Raw genomic sequence first — 14,244 nt, 5'->3', positions numbered from 1 at the left:
ACATGAGGTGAAGGTGACAGATGACTGGCACGACAATGAGCCTAGGGATCTTGTCACGGTATCTCTGTGCATTAAAATTTCCATTGATAAAATGCAATTGTGTTTGTCGTTTGTAGCTTATGCCTGCCCATACCATTCCAGCTGTAACACAAAAAAATGTGGGAAAAGTAGAGTGGCCTTTTAGAGTGGCCTTTTAGTGTCCCCAACACAAGGGCAACCTGTGTAATGATCATGCCGTTTAATCAGCTTCTTGATATGCCACACCTGTCAGGTGGATTGATTATCTTGGTAAAGGAGAAATGCTCACTAACAGGGATGTAAACAAATTTGTGCACAGAATTTGAAAGAAATGTGCTTATTGTGCATATTGAACATTTCTGGGATCTTTAATTACAGCTCATGAAACATGGGACCTATATTTTACATGTTGCGTTTATATTTTTGTTCCGTACATGTTACCCCTTGGAAGTGTTATCAGAAGGCCCAACATTGATTTTCACTTGCTACGCAGACAAAACACAACTTTAAATGTCTGTGTCACCAAATGATTTTAGCTCCACAGATAAATTATTAGTCTGTATTAGTAATTGAAATACTTGGACGGCTCACAACTTCCTCTAGCTAAATCAAGACAAGACCGAGGTACTTATTATTGGAGCCAAAGCACAGAGAAAGAATTTGGCTGCACATTTTAATTCACGGGCAATAAAGATAAAACACTAGGTAAAAAACCTGGGTGTTATTTTAGATTCTGAACTCAATTTAGAATCCCACATTAGGAATGTGACCAAAATAGCTTTTTTACCACCTGAGGAACATTGTGCGGCCGTTTCTATCTCAGGCTGATACAGAGACTCATCCATGCATTTATTGCAAGCAGGCTTGACTACTGTAATGCTCTTCTGTGTTGCCTACTCAAGAAAGCCAATGGGTACTGACCAAGACCAGACGGAGAGCACACATTACATCGGTTTTAAAGTCTCTGCATTGGCTGCCTGTGAGTTTTGTAATTCATTTTAAGATGCTTCTATTGGTTGTCAAAATCTATCTACTATTGAGCACCCTAATACATTTCAGACATGCTTTTAAGTTATGTACCCAGTAGGTCCCTCAGGTCCTCTGGCCTTTTAACTATCCCAAAGCCTAGGACCAAGAGGCATTGAGAGGCAGCTTTGAGTTACTATACCCCCTGCCTCTGGAATAGCCTGCCATAGAGCCTGAGGGGGGCCAAAACTGTGGACATTTAAAAGGGATCTTAAAAAACAAAGCTTTGCTTTTCCTTAGGGTGCTTTTTTTAGTGTTTCAGCTTTTTATACTCTTATGTTGATTGTGTAGAAAATGTTTCAGTTTTTATTTTAATTGTTTATTTGGTTCTTCCTGTGAAGTGCATTGTGTTGTATATAAACTCAGCAAAAAAAGAAACATCCCTTTTTCAGGACACTGTCTTTCAAAGATAATTCGTAAAAATCCCAATAACTTCACAACGTCGGCAACTTGGGCACAAACCCACCGTCCCTGGACCAGACAGGACTGGCAAAAAGTGTTCTTCACTGACGAGTCGCGGTTTTGTCTCACCAGGGGTGATGGTCGGATTCACGTTTATCGTAGAAGGAATGTACTCTGTACTCTGGAGCAGGATCGATTTGGAGGTGGAGGGTCCGTCATGTTCTGGGGCGGTATGTTACAGCATCGTTGGACTGAGCTTGTTGTCATTGCAGACAATCTCAACGCTGTGCGTTGCAGGGAAGACATCTTTCTCCCTCATGTGGTACCCTTCCTGCAGGCTTATCCTGACATGACTCTCCAGCATGACAATGCCACCAGCCATACTGCTCGTTCTGTGTGTGATTTCCTGCAAGACAGGAATGTCAGTGTTCTGCCATGGCCAGCGAAGAGCTCAGATCTCAATCCCATTGAGCACGCCTGGGCCTGTTGGATCGGAGGGTGATTACTAGGGCCATTCACCCCAGAAATGTCCAGGAACTTGCAGGTGCCTTGGTGAAAGAGTGAACTGAGGAGTGAGCAAGAACTGGCAAATCTGGTGCAGTCCATGAGGAGGAGATGCACTGCAGTACTTAATGCAGCTGATGGCCACACCAGATACTGGCCACACCAGACCGTTACTTTTGATTTTGCAAGTTTGTTCAGGGACACATTATTCCATTTCTGTTAGTCACATGTCTATGGGACTTGTTCAGTTTGTCTCAGTTGTTGAATATTGTTATTTTCATAGAAATATTTACACATGTTAAGTTTGCTGAAAATAAATGCAGTTGACAGTGAGAGGACATTTCTTTTTTTGCTGAGTTTATTACCACTATTATGTCACCTAACTGGTGCCCCCGCACATTGACTCTGTAATGGTGCCCCCTGTATATGCCTTGCTATTGTTATTTTACTACTGCTCTTTAAATATATATATATATATTTTTTATTTTCTTAAAACTGCATTGATGGTTAAGGGCTTGTAAGTAAGCATTTCACTGTAAGGTTGTATTTGGTGCATGATTCATGTCTGAAATTTGCTATATAAATAAAGCTTGATTTGATTTGAATACAAGTGGCTGCTGCTTATTTAGATCTTACATAATCTAGATCTTAACGCTGCGTTTGCCTTGCAGAATTGCGTTGCAGAGGAAGTTTATTTTTTATTTTATCTTTATTTAACCAGGTAGGCTAGTTGAGAACAAGTTCTCATTTGCAACTGCGACCTGGACAAGATAAAGCATAGCAATTCGACACATACAACAACACAGAGTTACACACGGAATAAACAAAACATACAGTCAATAATACAGTAGAACAAAAGAAAACAAAAAGTGTACATACAGTGAGTGCAAGTGAGGTAAGATAAGGGAGTTAAGGCAATAAATAGACCATGGTGGCGAAGTAATTACAATATAGCAATTAAAACACTGGAATGGTAGATGTGCAGAAGATGAATGTGCAAGTAGAGATACTGGGGTGCAAAGGAGCAAGATAAATAAATAAATACCGTATGGGGATGAGGTAGGTAGATATATGGGCTGTTTACAGATGGGCTATGTACAGGTGCAGTGATCTGTGAGCTGCTCTGACAGCTGGCGCTTAAAGCTAGTGAGGGAGATATGAGTCTCCAGCTTCAGAGATTTTTGCAGTTCGTTCCAGTCATTGGCAGCAGAGAACTGGAAGGAAAGACGACCAAAGGAGGAATTGGCTTTGGGGGTGGCCAGTGAGATATACCTGCTGGAGCGCGTGCTACGAGTGGGTTTGTAATTGTAGGCCTACAATCAATAGTATCAATGTTGTTGTTAGCATAACGTTTCCAACACACCGACAGTGTTTTGCTCAAAAAAATACTCGGCATCATCTGGATATGTATGCAACAAAAGTTAAACATTCAGCTTCTGCTACCATTTCTGTCAAGCCGTCTACGCATACAGTTGGACGCATATGTTCGATAAATCCCATTTATGTACCACACCGAACGCACTTCCTCTGCAACGCAATGCTGCAAGGCAAAACGCAGCGTTTCATTGGAAATGAATGGAATTCTGGTGTAAAAGCTGTTGGTGTGTTCGAAGCGTAAGAGAACGTAATCTCAGCTCAGCTACTTAGCCTATTATAATGTTTGTATTGTAGGCCTACATCGTGTCTGGCAAATTGAAGATTAGGTGCGTATTGTGCAATTCGACGAACAACAACCTGGAGAGAGGCGAGTGTCTTTGTCCATGTATGCTCCTTAAACCCATACACCTCCAGTTGTCGCCAGTCCAGTCTGTGACGTCACATTCCTAACACTGTGGTTGGTTGTGCGTTTGTAAACAAATAGGCTACTTATTTCGTCCTGGGCACAGGGCAGGCAAGACACGCGGGAAAGAATAGAAAGAGTGAACACATCGAGCGCAGTGCACACGAAGCGGCGATGCAACAGATGTTTACAGGTTATTAGGTGGGATATTTTTGTCCTTTTATTGGAGAAAAAAAATCTAGGGGGAATGGAATGTGTTATGGCAGCCTTTTCTGTTAATAACGCCACTGTCACTAACTCCATCATAATGGTAAGAAAACTCTTATTCATTAAACATGAATAACGTGATTGTGACAATGTATTGTGGTAATATTGATGGTATTTTCTTAAATGACATAATTTCATTATTTTATTTAACCTTTATTGAACCAGGCAAGTTGATTATGAGCAAATGCTTGGCCTGGCAAGTTGTGCATTTCTTTCAATGCATTTCTATAAATGAACATGTCTGATCAGCATTTTTCTATCAATCCAATTTAAATAAATCAAATGTATTTATAAAGCATCAGCTTTCTTACATCAGCTGATGTCACAAAGTGCTGTACAGAAATCCACCCTAAAACCCCAAACAGCAAGCAATGCAGGTGTAGAAGCACGGTGGCTAGGAAAAACTCCCTAGAAAGGCCAGAACCTATGAAGAAACCTAGAGAGGAACCAGGCTATGAGGGTTGGCCAGTCCTCTTCTGGCTGTGCCGGGTGGAGATTATAACAGAACATTGCCAAGATGTTCAAATGTTCATATATAATAATAATAAATAATAATAATCACAGGGTGCAACAGGTCAGCACCTCAGGAGTAAATTACATTTGGCTTTTCATAGTCGATCAGTTTTGCTCATCCAAAATTGTTCATCATAATAGGCAGCCTAGATGAGAATATGAACTGTGATAACCCCTCTACAAATAATGGAAACACATTATGATTGTGTCAATACTGTGGGAAATACATTAATAGATGTTTTGCCTTTTCAAATCATGATCATTTCAATATTGATAACAATATTTGTTGATTATTAGGCAACATGACTATATCAGTGTGTGAGGTTCTCATTTAGGCTTTTTGTTTTAATTTATGGACCTTAAAAGAAATGCTGGCTTAAAAATAACCCAATTTGGGTTATTTGGTAACCCAGGGCTGGGTAAATATTGGAAAGAGCATATGCTGGGTTATTTTGACCAAGACAGTTGGGTTGCGTGAATAACTCAACATGTTGAGTTGGGATTACCCAAACATGTGTTAATTTAACTATCAATTAAGTATTTTTAATTTCATGCTGGGTTGACCTAGCAGCTGTGTTTTTTTAATGTAACTAGGTTATTTTCAGGAGGCGTGGCTTATTAGGGTGTGGCTTTCTGAGAGATATTATTCATGAGAGTAAATGTCATTCCTTCTCACCATGTTAAGTTTAGATACTGCAAATAAAATGTCTCCTTAAAATCTTTATTATTTTGCACATTCTTCTAGAATATTAAGATTATTTATTACATATTATATATAATAAGGTGGTATCTATCACGACAATGGCATTTGTGTAGGCTTTAAAGGGAACTTAAGGCTCATTGAAGCTACAAAAATGCAAATGTTCTACCATAACATGTGATAACTATACAACAGAACAGATTAACAAGAATTACATTTACTCTTACAACAATCTGAAAGCCACACCCCTACTGAACTACATATAGTACATATCTACATGTCTCAATAACCCAGCACCAATAACCCAGCACCAATAACCCAGCATCAACAACCCAACCGCACTCTTTTTAAAGAAAACAATCCAACTAGCTGACAGTTACTGACAGTTAGCTGACATTACCTTATACACCCGTGTCTTTTCTTTGGCGTTTGTCTGTTCTTACTTCAGTATGACAATATTTTTGTTCTGAAATTATAACTCAATCAATCAAATGTATTTATACACCCGTGTCTTTTCTTTGGTGTTTGTCTGTTCTTACTTCAGTATGACAATATTTTTGTTCTGAAATTATAACTCAATCAAATGTATTTGCCTCTAACCCAGCAGTTGGGTCAACCAAACAACACAGCATTATTTTGTGTATGAACCATAGATAGAATGGCTGCCCTCATTCTTCAATAATCAATATTGAATTACCCAATTTGCATATGTAGTTAACACATACCATGTAGTTCATCAGTATCAGGCTAATTATTGCATGGCTGTTGTTTTTCTTTGCGCTCAGAGTAAGCTAAGCTTTGTCCGATTGTAACCCCGGCACACTGCATATAGATAGAAACAGATTAGGCGACTCTGCAGTAGCCTACAGTAGCCTATGCCAATATGCACTTTGCCTAAATCGTAATCTGAAAGGTGAAATGATCAGATGTACATGTCTTATCAATTAATAGTTTTTTAAGATATCTTTATTGTATTCAAGTTTTATTGTTGTCTGGGATCTGTTTAGTGGTCAAATTACAATTATTGACATTGATTCTTGAAGAATATAACTTAAAAATGCCTCTCAGTCTTAACAAAACTGTCTTGGTCTATAATAACCCAAAGTTTTTTTACTCAATTTTATTTTTTAATAAGAAGATCGTAAACAAACAATGTATAGCCTCAAATGTTTGAGACTACAATTGGATGTCATGGACTAATTTTTTCTTGCATCACAAGAATTGTCTATGATTGTTATCAAAACAAGTGGTGAGGTGGCCAGTGTAACCTGCCGCATTTTGTTTGCTAACTTTTTGATAATTCAATAATTTTATACCCCAAACCACCTATTTTACCTCTCTCTTCATCATCACCAGAACACCAATGGGCCTCCTGATCTGATGCTGGACCCCAGAACTGTATGTGTATCTATCGATGAGGTGGTATCCAATCATGTGAGAAGTCAACAGACTCCATTATTACATGGGCATCTCAAGAAAGTGGAGAACAGTCTAACTGAAGCCCAACGTTTTTCCTACTTGCCACGTCGGCCAGCAGTTAACATTGAATTCAAAGATGTCTGCTACTCAGTTCCTGAGGGACCATGGTGGGGAAAGAAAGGTGGGTGCATTATTGACGTTTCTGAGGAATCGTATTTAAAAAAAAATCTAATCAAACAACAGATACGGGCCCTACCCAACAATGCAGAGAGAAAAATAGAAAACCAATATAAAAACAATAACACAAGGAATAAATACACAATGAGTAACGATAACTTGGCTATATACACAGGGTACCAGTACCGGGTCGATTTGAAGGGGTACGAGGTAATCGAGGTATATATGTACATATAGGTAGGGGTAAAGTGACTAGGCACCAGGATACATAATAAGCAGTAGCAGCAGATGAGTCAAAAGAGTGCAAAGGGTAGTCAATACAGATAGTCCGGTAGCTATTTGATTAAAGTTGCACTATGCAGAAATCCATCCGCCATTTCCTGGTTGCTAAAACTCTAATAGGTCGCCTAATTTATGTGACAAATAAGCTAGTATAGTGTAGAGAATCATTGTACTATCTAAACCGCTGTGAAATATATTTCCCATAAACAACAATATTGTTGTTTCAGTTGTTTGAAACTGGTGTACAAAATTGAAAGTAAAAGATGCAAAAACAAAACTTAAGAAAGGGAAGCATTGAAATAGTGCTTATAGAACTGATCTACTGCTTCTTAGAATGATATATCTATAATTCAAGTAGAATGATAGATCTATAATTCACATTTCTATGTGAATTTGGCCGGGTCGCCCGAAAAGTTACATATTGCCACTTTAACTATTTAGGCAGTCTTATAGCTTGGGGGTGTAGAAGTTGTTCAGGGTCCTGTTGGTTCCAGACTTTGTGTATCGGTACCACTTGCCATGCGGCAGTAGAGAGAGAACAGTCTATGACTTGGGTGGCTGGAGTCTTTGACAATATATAGGGCCTAGAGGTCCTGGTATAGAGGTCCTGGATGGCAGGGAGCTCGGCCCCAGTAATGTACTGGGCCATACGCACTACCCTCTGTAGTGCCTTGCAGTCAGATGCCTAGCAGTTGTCATACCAAGCGGTGATGCAGCCAGTCAAAATGTTCTCAATGGTGCAGCTGTAGAATCTTTTGAGGATCTGAGGGCCCATGACACATCTTTTCAGCCTCCTGTGGGGGAAGAGGTGTTGCTGTGTCTTCTTTACAACTGTGTTGGAGTGTGTTTGTGTGGACCATGTCCTTATTGATGTGTACAATGAGGAACTTGAATCAAAACCCCCTCTACTACAGTCCTGTTGATGATGTGGATGTGGGCGTATTCCACAATCAACTCCTTTGTCTTGCTGATGTTGAGGGAAAGGTTGTTGTCCTGGCACCACACTGCCAGGTCACTGACCTCCTCCCTATAGGCTGTCTCATTGTTGTCTGTGATCAGGCCTACCTACCACCGTCATGTTGTCAGCAAACTTAATGAGGTGTTGGAGTCGTGCACGGCCACGCAGTCATGGGGCCCCCATGTTGAGGGTCAGCATGGCGGATATATTGTTGCCTACCCTCACCACCTAGGGGCGGTCCGTCAAACTTCTGTCTGATCCAAATGCAGAGGGAGGTGTTCAGTCCCAGGGTCCTGAGCTTAGTGATGAGCTTGGAGGGCATTATGGGATTGAATGCTTAGCTGCAGTCAGTGACAGCAATCTCACATAGGTGTTCCTCTTATCCAGGTGGGAGAGGGCAGTGTTGAGTGCAATAGAGATTGCGTCATCTGTTGATCTGTTGGGGCGGTATGCGAATTGGAGTGGGTCCAAGGTGTCTGGGATGATGGTGTTGATGTGAGCCATGACTAGCCTTTCAAAGTATTTCATCGCTACAGATGTGAGCGCTACTGGGCGATAGTTACTTTGGCATTCTTGGGCACAGGGACTATGGTGGTCTGCTTGAAACAATACAGACCGGGCCAGGGAGAGGTTGAATATGTCCATGAAGACACTTGCCAGCTGATCAGCGCAAACTCTCAGTATGCATCCTGTAATCCATCTTGCCCTTCGTCCTCGTGGATGTTAACCTGTTTCAGGTCTTATTCACATTGGCTACGGAGAGCGAGATCACACAGTAGTCTGAAACAGCTGACGCTCTCATGCATGGTTCAGTGTTGCTTGCCTTGAAGCGAGCATAGAAGATATTTAGCTTGTCTGCTAGGCAGGCGTCACTGGGCAGCTCACATCTGGGGTTCCCATTGTAATCCATGAAAGTTTGCAAGCCCTGCTACATCCGACGAGCTTCAGAGCCGGCGTAGTAAGATTTGATCTTAGTCCTGTATTGACGCTGTGCCTGTTTGATGGCTCGTCGGAATTTTGCATACGCATCCGGATTAGTGTCCCGCTCCTAGCCTTTAGTTAGAGCTGCCGAATGTTCCAGCATCACCTTATGGGCGGACTTGTTACCGAAAGAGACAGGGGAGTTTGTCAGGATAAAAATAAATATGAAAGGAGCAAAGTAAAAGTTTCAGTTAAGTAAAAAGTTAGCACAAACCCTGCCTCATTCTTCTGAAAACTTTTACATTTTTCAGTGGGACAATTGCACAAATGTTAGTACCAAAGACACACCAGAATAGCTTCCCAATGGGTGTTAAGTGTTTCTGAGTGGTCCAGTCTCATTTCTGACTTACATTTGCTTGAAATTGAAAGTTTAAATAATGCTGTCCATCAATAATTCCCGACTAAATTTACTGAGCTTGAGCAGTTTTGACAAAAACAATCAATAAATGTTGCCCTAAGAGTTGTGCAAAGTTGGTAGAATCTTATTTTAAATTATTCACAGCTGTAATGGCTGCCAAAGATGCATCCACCAAGTATTAACTGTGGGGTGTGAAGACATATGCAATCAAACATCTTAATATTACTTTATATTAATTTGAAAAATGTTCTATATTTTCTCTTTCACTTTGAAAATCTGGAGTAGGTTGTGTAGATCGGTAGGATAAAAAAAAAAAGATATTGCCTATTTTGATGTTATTTTAAGGCAGAAAAATATGAAGATTGTGCAAGGAGTGTGTAAACTTTTACTAGCAACTGTATAGCTAGAGACATTTTTACATGGATTCGCAGAGCTGCGTGATGTTACGCAATGATTGTTATGTCTTGTGGATTATCATATATAAATGTGGATTTGCATATAGGCAGAAATAGCCACTAGATTGATTTTGCAAGGATCTTATTTTGAGGTTCAATGAAGCTTGTAACATCTCGTGTTCAGATAACACATAACAAGTATCAGCTCCAGTTAGGGACCCCAAATCACTTTTTAGAGGAATAAACTGCCCGACAACACTCCATCCCACTGACCATTTTAAGAATCACCAACCATTATAAAAGTTGATTTGATGTTGAGAGGGCCGGAAGGCTATTGCTTCAAAGACGTGCCATCATACAAATTATTATAAACAAAGTAAGCTATTACTTGTTAGCCTTTGAATAGGCACATCCTTACTCCCTCTGGGTAAGTGATTACTCTCCCACAAGAGCTGAGAGAGAGAGAGAGAGTTGTTAGCAAGGTTGCTTTGCATTTGGAATTGGGTGCTGGTGGTAGTGTTTCTGGGAATCCGTGTTGACGCAACTGCACAGCTGGCTAGAAGCTCTGGCACGTTTTTACTGGAGGGGTCCTCCTCCCATCATAGCACGGCACTGTTGTCTTCATTAGCACTCTCCTTCTGGATGTTCATTGGCATGCAGACCTGCACCTTCTGTCTGAAACACATATATTGTAGAATAATAGTGAAGACATCAAAACCATGAAATAACACATATGAAATAACACATATGAAATCATGTAGTAACTAAAAAGTATTAAACAAATCAAAATATATTTTATATTTGAGATTTGCCAAATAGCCACTCTTTGCCTTGATGACAGCTTTGCCCCACACTCTGCATTCTCTCAACCAGCTTCAACTGGAATGCTTTTCTAAAAAGTCTTGAAAGAGTTCCCACATATGCTGAGCACTTGTTGGCAGCTTTTCCTTCACTCTGCGGTCCAACTCATCCCAAACTATCTCAATTTGGTTGAGGTCGGGGGATTGTGGAGGCCAGGTCATCTGATGCAGCGCTCCATCACTCTCCTTCTTGGTCAAATAGCCTTTACAAAGCCTGGAGGTGTGTTGGCCCATTGTCCTGTTTGAAAACAAATGATACTCCCACTAAGCCCAAACCAGATGAGATGGCGTATCGTTGCAGAATGCTGTGGTAGCCATGCTGGTTAAGTGTGCCTTGAATTCCAAATAAATCATAGACAGTGTCACTAACAAAGCACTCCCACACCATAACACCTCCTCTTCCATGCTGTATTGTGGGAAATATACATGCAGAGATCATCCGTTCACCCACACCACGTCTCACAAAGACACGGCAGTTGGAACCAAAAATCTCCAATTTGGACTCCAGAACAAAGGACACATTTCCACCGGTCTAATGTCTATTGCTCGTGTTTCTTGGCCCAGCAAGACTCTTCTTCTTTGTTTGTTTTTGTTGTTTTTTGTTGTTGTTGAATTTTACCCCTTTTTCTCCCCAATCCGTGGTATCCAATTGTTTTTAGTAGCTACTATCTACTATCGCCAGCTGGTGGCACAGCTGGCGCTGCAGTACAGCGCCCTTAACCACTGCGCCACCCGGGAGGCCTAAGACTCTTCTTCTTATTGGCATCCTTTAGTACTCATTTCTTTCCAGCAATTCGGCCATGAAGGATTGATTCACACAGTCTCCTCTGAACAGTTAATTGATGGGGTCAAATTGGGGTCATGACAGGGGCTGCACCAAATGTTTGATGTAATATAATAATTGATTATGCTTATCTTGTATTAATAGAAGGGGAGGGGCTATGGTACCTCTCCTCCACATGTATAGGGTCCTCAACTACAGATGAACAGTATGTATATTCATTATAAGGTTTAAAAATTGTTCACAGTGTTGTTCACAATTGTTAAAAGTCTCTGCATCTTATAAAGAAATGGTCTGAGAAATGTGTGAATTATTGCATGGGGTCTGTGAGAAAGCACTTCAAAGATAAACATAGAGCCCTGCAGGGGAGTAAAAGATATGAGGCTAGTCAGACATACTTTTATAAATCAACTTGGGGGGGTGGACATGTACTACGGAGGCTTTAGAAAACAATGGAACTATTGTATCTCTCTTGCAAGTTGGTATAGCTTTGTATGCATGAGCTTGGTCGGATGAGTAACAGGTAATGACGTATGCAGTTACATCACTAGGGCTGGACTTCGGGCTTAATACAATTTGGGACTTACTTGGGACGTCCTATGTGGCAGAACTCAGGAGAGACATCATTGTATGTGCGATGTTTGATCTTTGACTTCTGTCTACAGCTGTATTTTGATTAAAATTATTATGATTTATAAGTGCACATTTTGAGTGTTCCTTATTTGTTATGTAAATTAAACGGAGCACAGAAAATACAGAACCAACATGATGTTGAGATGTGTCTGTTGAACTCTGTGAAGCATTTATTTGGTTTGCAATTTCTGAGGCTGTCACACCCTGATCTGTTTCACCTGTCCTTGTGATTGTCTCCACCCCCTCCAGATTCCGCTTATTTTCCCCAGTGTATTTATCCCTGTGTTTCCTGTCTCTTTGTGCCAGTTCGTCTTGTCCATTCTTGTGGCAGTCCTCATGACAGCCAGTTTCATCATAGCGCTTGATGGTTTTTGAGACTGCACTTGAAGAAACTTTAAAAGTTCTTAAAGTAATGATGGACTGTTGTTTCTCTTTTCTTATTTGAGCTGTTCTTACCATAATACGGACTTGGTCTTTTACCAAATAGGGCTATCTTCTGTATATCCCACCTACATTGTCACAACACAACTGATTGGATCAAACGCATTAAGAAGGAAAGAGATTCCACAAACTAGTTTTTAAGAAGGCACACCTGTTAATTTAAATGCATTCCAGGTGACTACTTATGAAGCTGGTTGAGAGAATGCCCAGAGTGTGCAAAGCTGTCATCATGTCAAAGTGTGGCTATTTGAAGAATCTCAAATATAAAATATATTTTGATTGGTTTAACACTTGTTTGGTTACTACATGATTCCTTATGTGTTATTTCATAGTTTTGATGTCTTCACTATTATTCTACAATGTAGAAAATAGTCAAAATGAAGAAAAACCCTTGAATGAGTAGGTGTGTCCAAACTTTGGCCTTGTACTGTATATTTTTCATAGCTAAACAGGTGGAGCTCAAAACGGGTGGGGCTCTGCCCTGAATGACGGGTCTATATAAGCCTAGGCTCGGAAGAAATAGATACCAATTAAGCCCTCTTGTTTGTAAAGTGAAATTAAAATTAAATAATTGTAGAAATATTTTACTCGACTAGTGTAGGTTTTCTCCATCTGTTGCTGTGCAACACTTGCATGACAAGTTATATATTTGTTATATATTTTCAGCACCAGGCGCTGTTCACCTATTGACTGTGCTGCGGCTGCATCTTTACGTTTCAGCACCACAAAATTGTCTGCTTCCCGTGTAACAGGGTTATATTGGTGATTCCCCATGCCACTTTATTGTTAAGCCAATGTTTTTGGTTTTAGTTTTGTCTTGTCTTCACCTACTCAACATGGCATCTTATTGGCTGGTTTGCGTAGCTTGCTTATGAGGGAGGATGTTTCAGTTAGAATCGTCCCAGTGAACAAGTACCAAACCAGCGGTAAGTTGTTGGTTGCAAAGCACTGTACGTCAAAAGTGATTTTTGTACTCCCAAGTGATGATTTAAATGTAAAATTTTATATCAATTTGGTTGTAAATGTTATTCGAACATCACACATAAAATGCAGTGTTTTTTGGAGAATATTTGTTGTGCATTTTGTTGTAAAGAATTCCGGCTAATACTAGCTAGCAACTTACTGTGTCTGGTGGAGGGGTTAATATATTTTGTACAGTGCGTGAGTGCAGAGTTGGATAGTGAGCCGTGTATTGCATGACGTGCAATTTTGTGCTGTTCCTATCAGGTACATTGTTAAAGATATTATATTGTATATTGTAATTGTATTATTTTGGTAACTACATCCCCAGTGAACAAGCACCAAACCAGCGTGCGTGAGTGCAGAGTTGGATGGTGAGCCGTGCATTGCATGACGTGCAATTTTGTGCTGTTCCTATCAGAATAAAGCTCCATGACTGGTGCTACAAGTTGGAGTTCGTGCCAATGATTGATTGTACACAACGCAAGAAGAGTACTGTTACACCTGCTTTATTAGTTGACTGTCTCCTGCATTCTCTCTCCACATGTTTTTTCACCTTTATTTAACCAGGTAGGCAAGTTGAGAACAAGTTCTCATTTACAATTGCGACCTGGCCAAGATAAAGCAAAGCAGTTTGACACATACAACGACACAGAGTTACACATGGAGTAAAACAAACATACAGCATACAACAATAGTACAGTATAAACAAGTCTATATACGATGTGAGCAAATGAGGTGAGATAAGGGAGGTGAAGGCAAAAAAGGCCATGGTGGCAAAGTAAATAC

The 14,244-nt window shown here is 40.3% G+C and overlaps 1 protein-coding gene across 1 annotated transcript in view; it reads left to right on the top strand.

Annotated features, from left to right (window-relative positions):
* Positions 1-3,846: 3,846 nt before the first annotated feature.
* Positions 3,847-14,244, top strand: part of LOC139382517 (ATP-binding cassette sub-family G member 1-like) — a 53,960-nt gene continuing 43,562 nt past the window's right edge. Inside the window, exons 1-2 of the mRNA XM_071126608.1 lie at positions 3,847-4,040; positions 6,567-6,810. Of these exons, the coding sequence (XP_070982709.1) occupies positions 3,978-4,040; positions 6,567-6,810 (307 nt within the window). The 5' untranslated portion in view covers positions 3,847-3,977. The remainder of the gene's footprint in view (positions 4,041-6,566; positions 6,811-14,244) is intronic.

This window comes from Oncorhynchus clarkii, chromosome 24 (assembly GCF_045791955.1).
Source record: "Oncorhynchus clarkii lewisi isolate Uvic-CL-2024 chromosome 24, UVic_Ocla_1.0, whole genome shotgun sequence".
NCBI classification, from domain to species: domain Eukaryota; kingdom Metazoa; phylum Chordata; class Actinopteri; order Salmoniformes; family Salmonidae; genus Oncorhynchus; species Oncorhynchus clarkii.
Note: the sequence above shows the minus strand (reverse complement) of the source record. Positions and strands in the feature narration are given on the sequence as shown.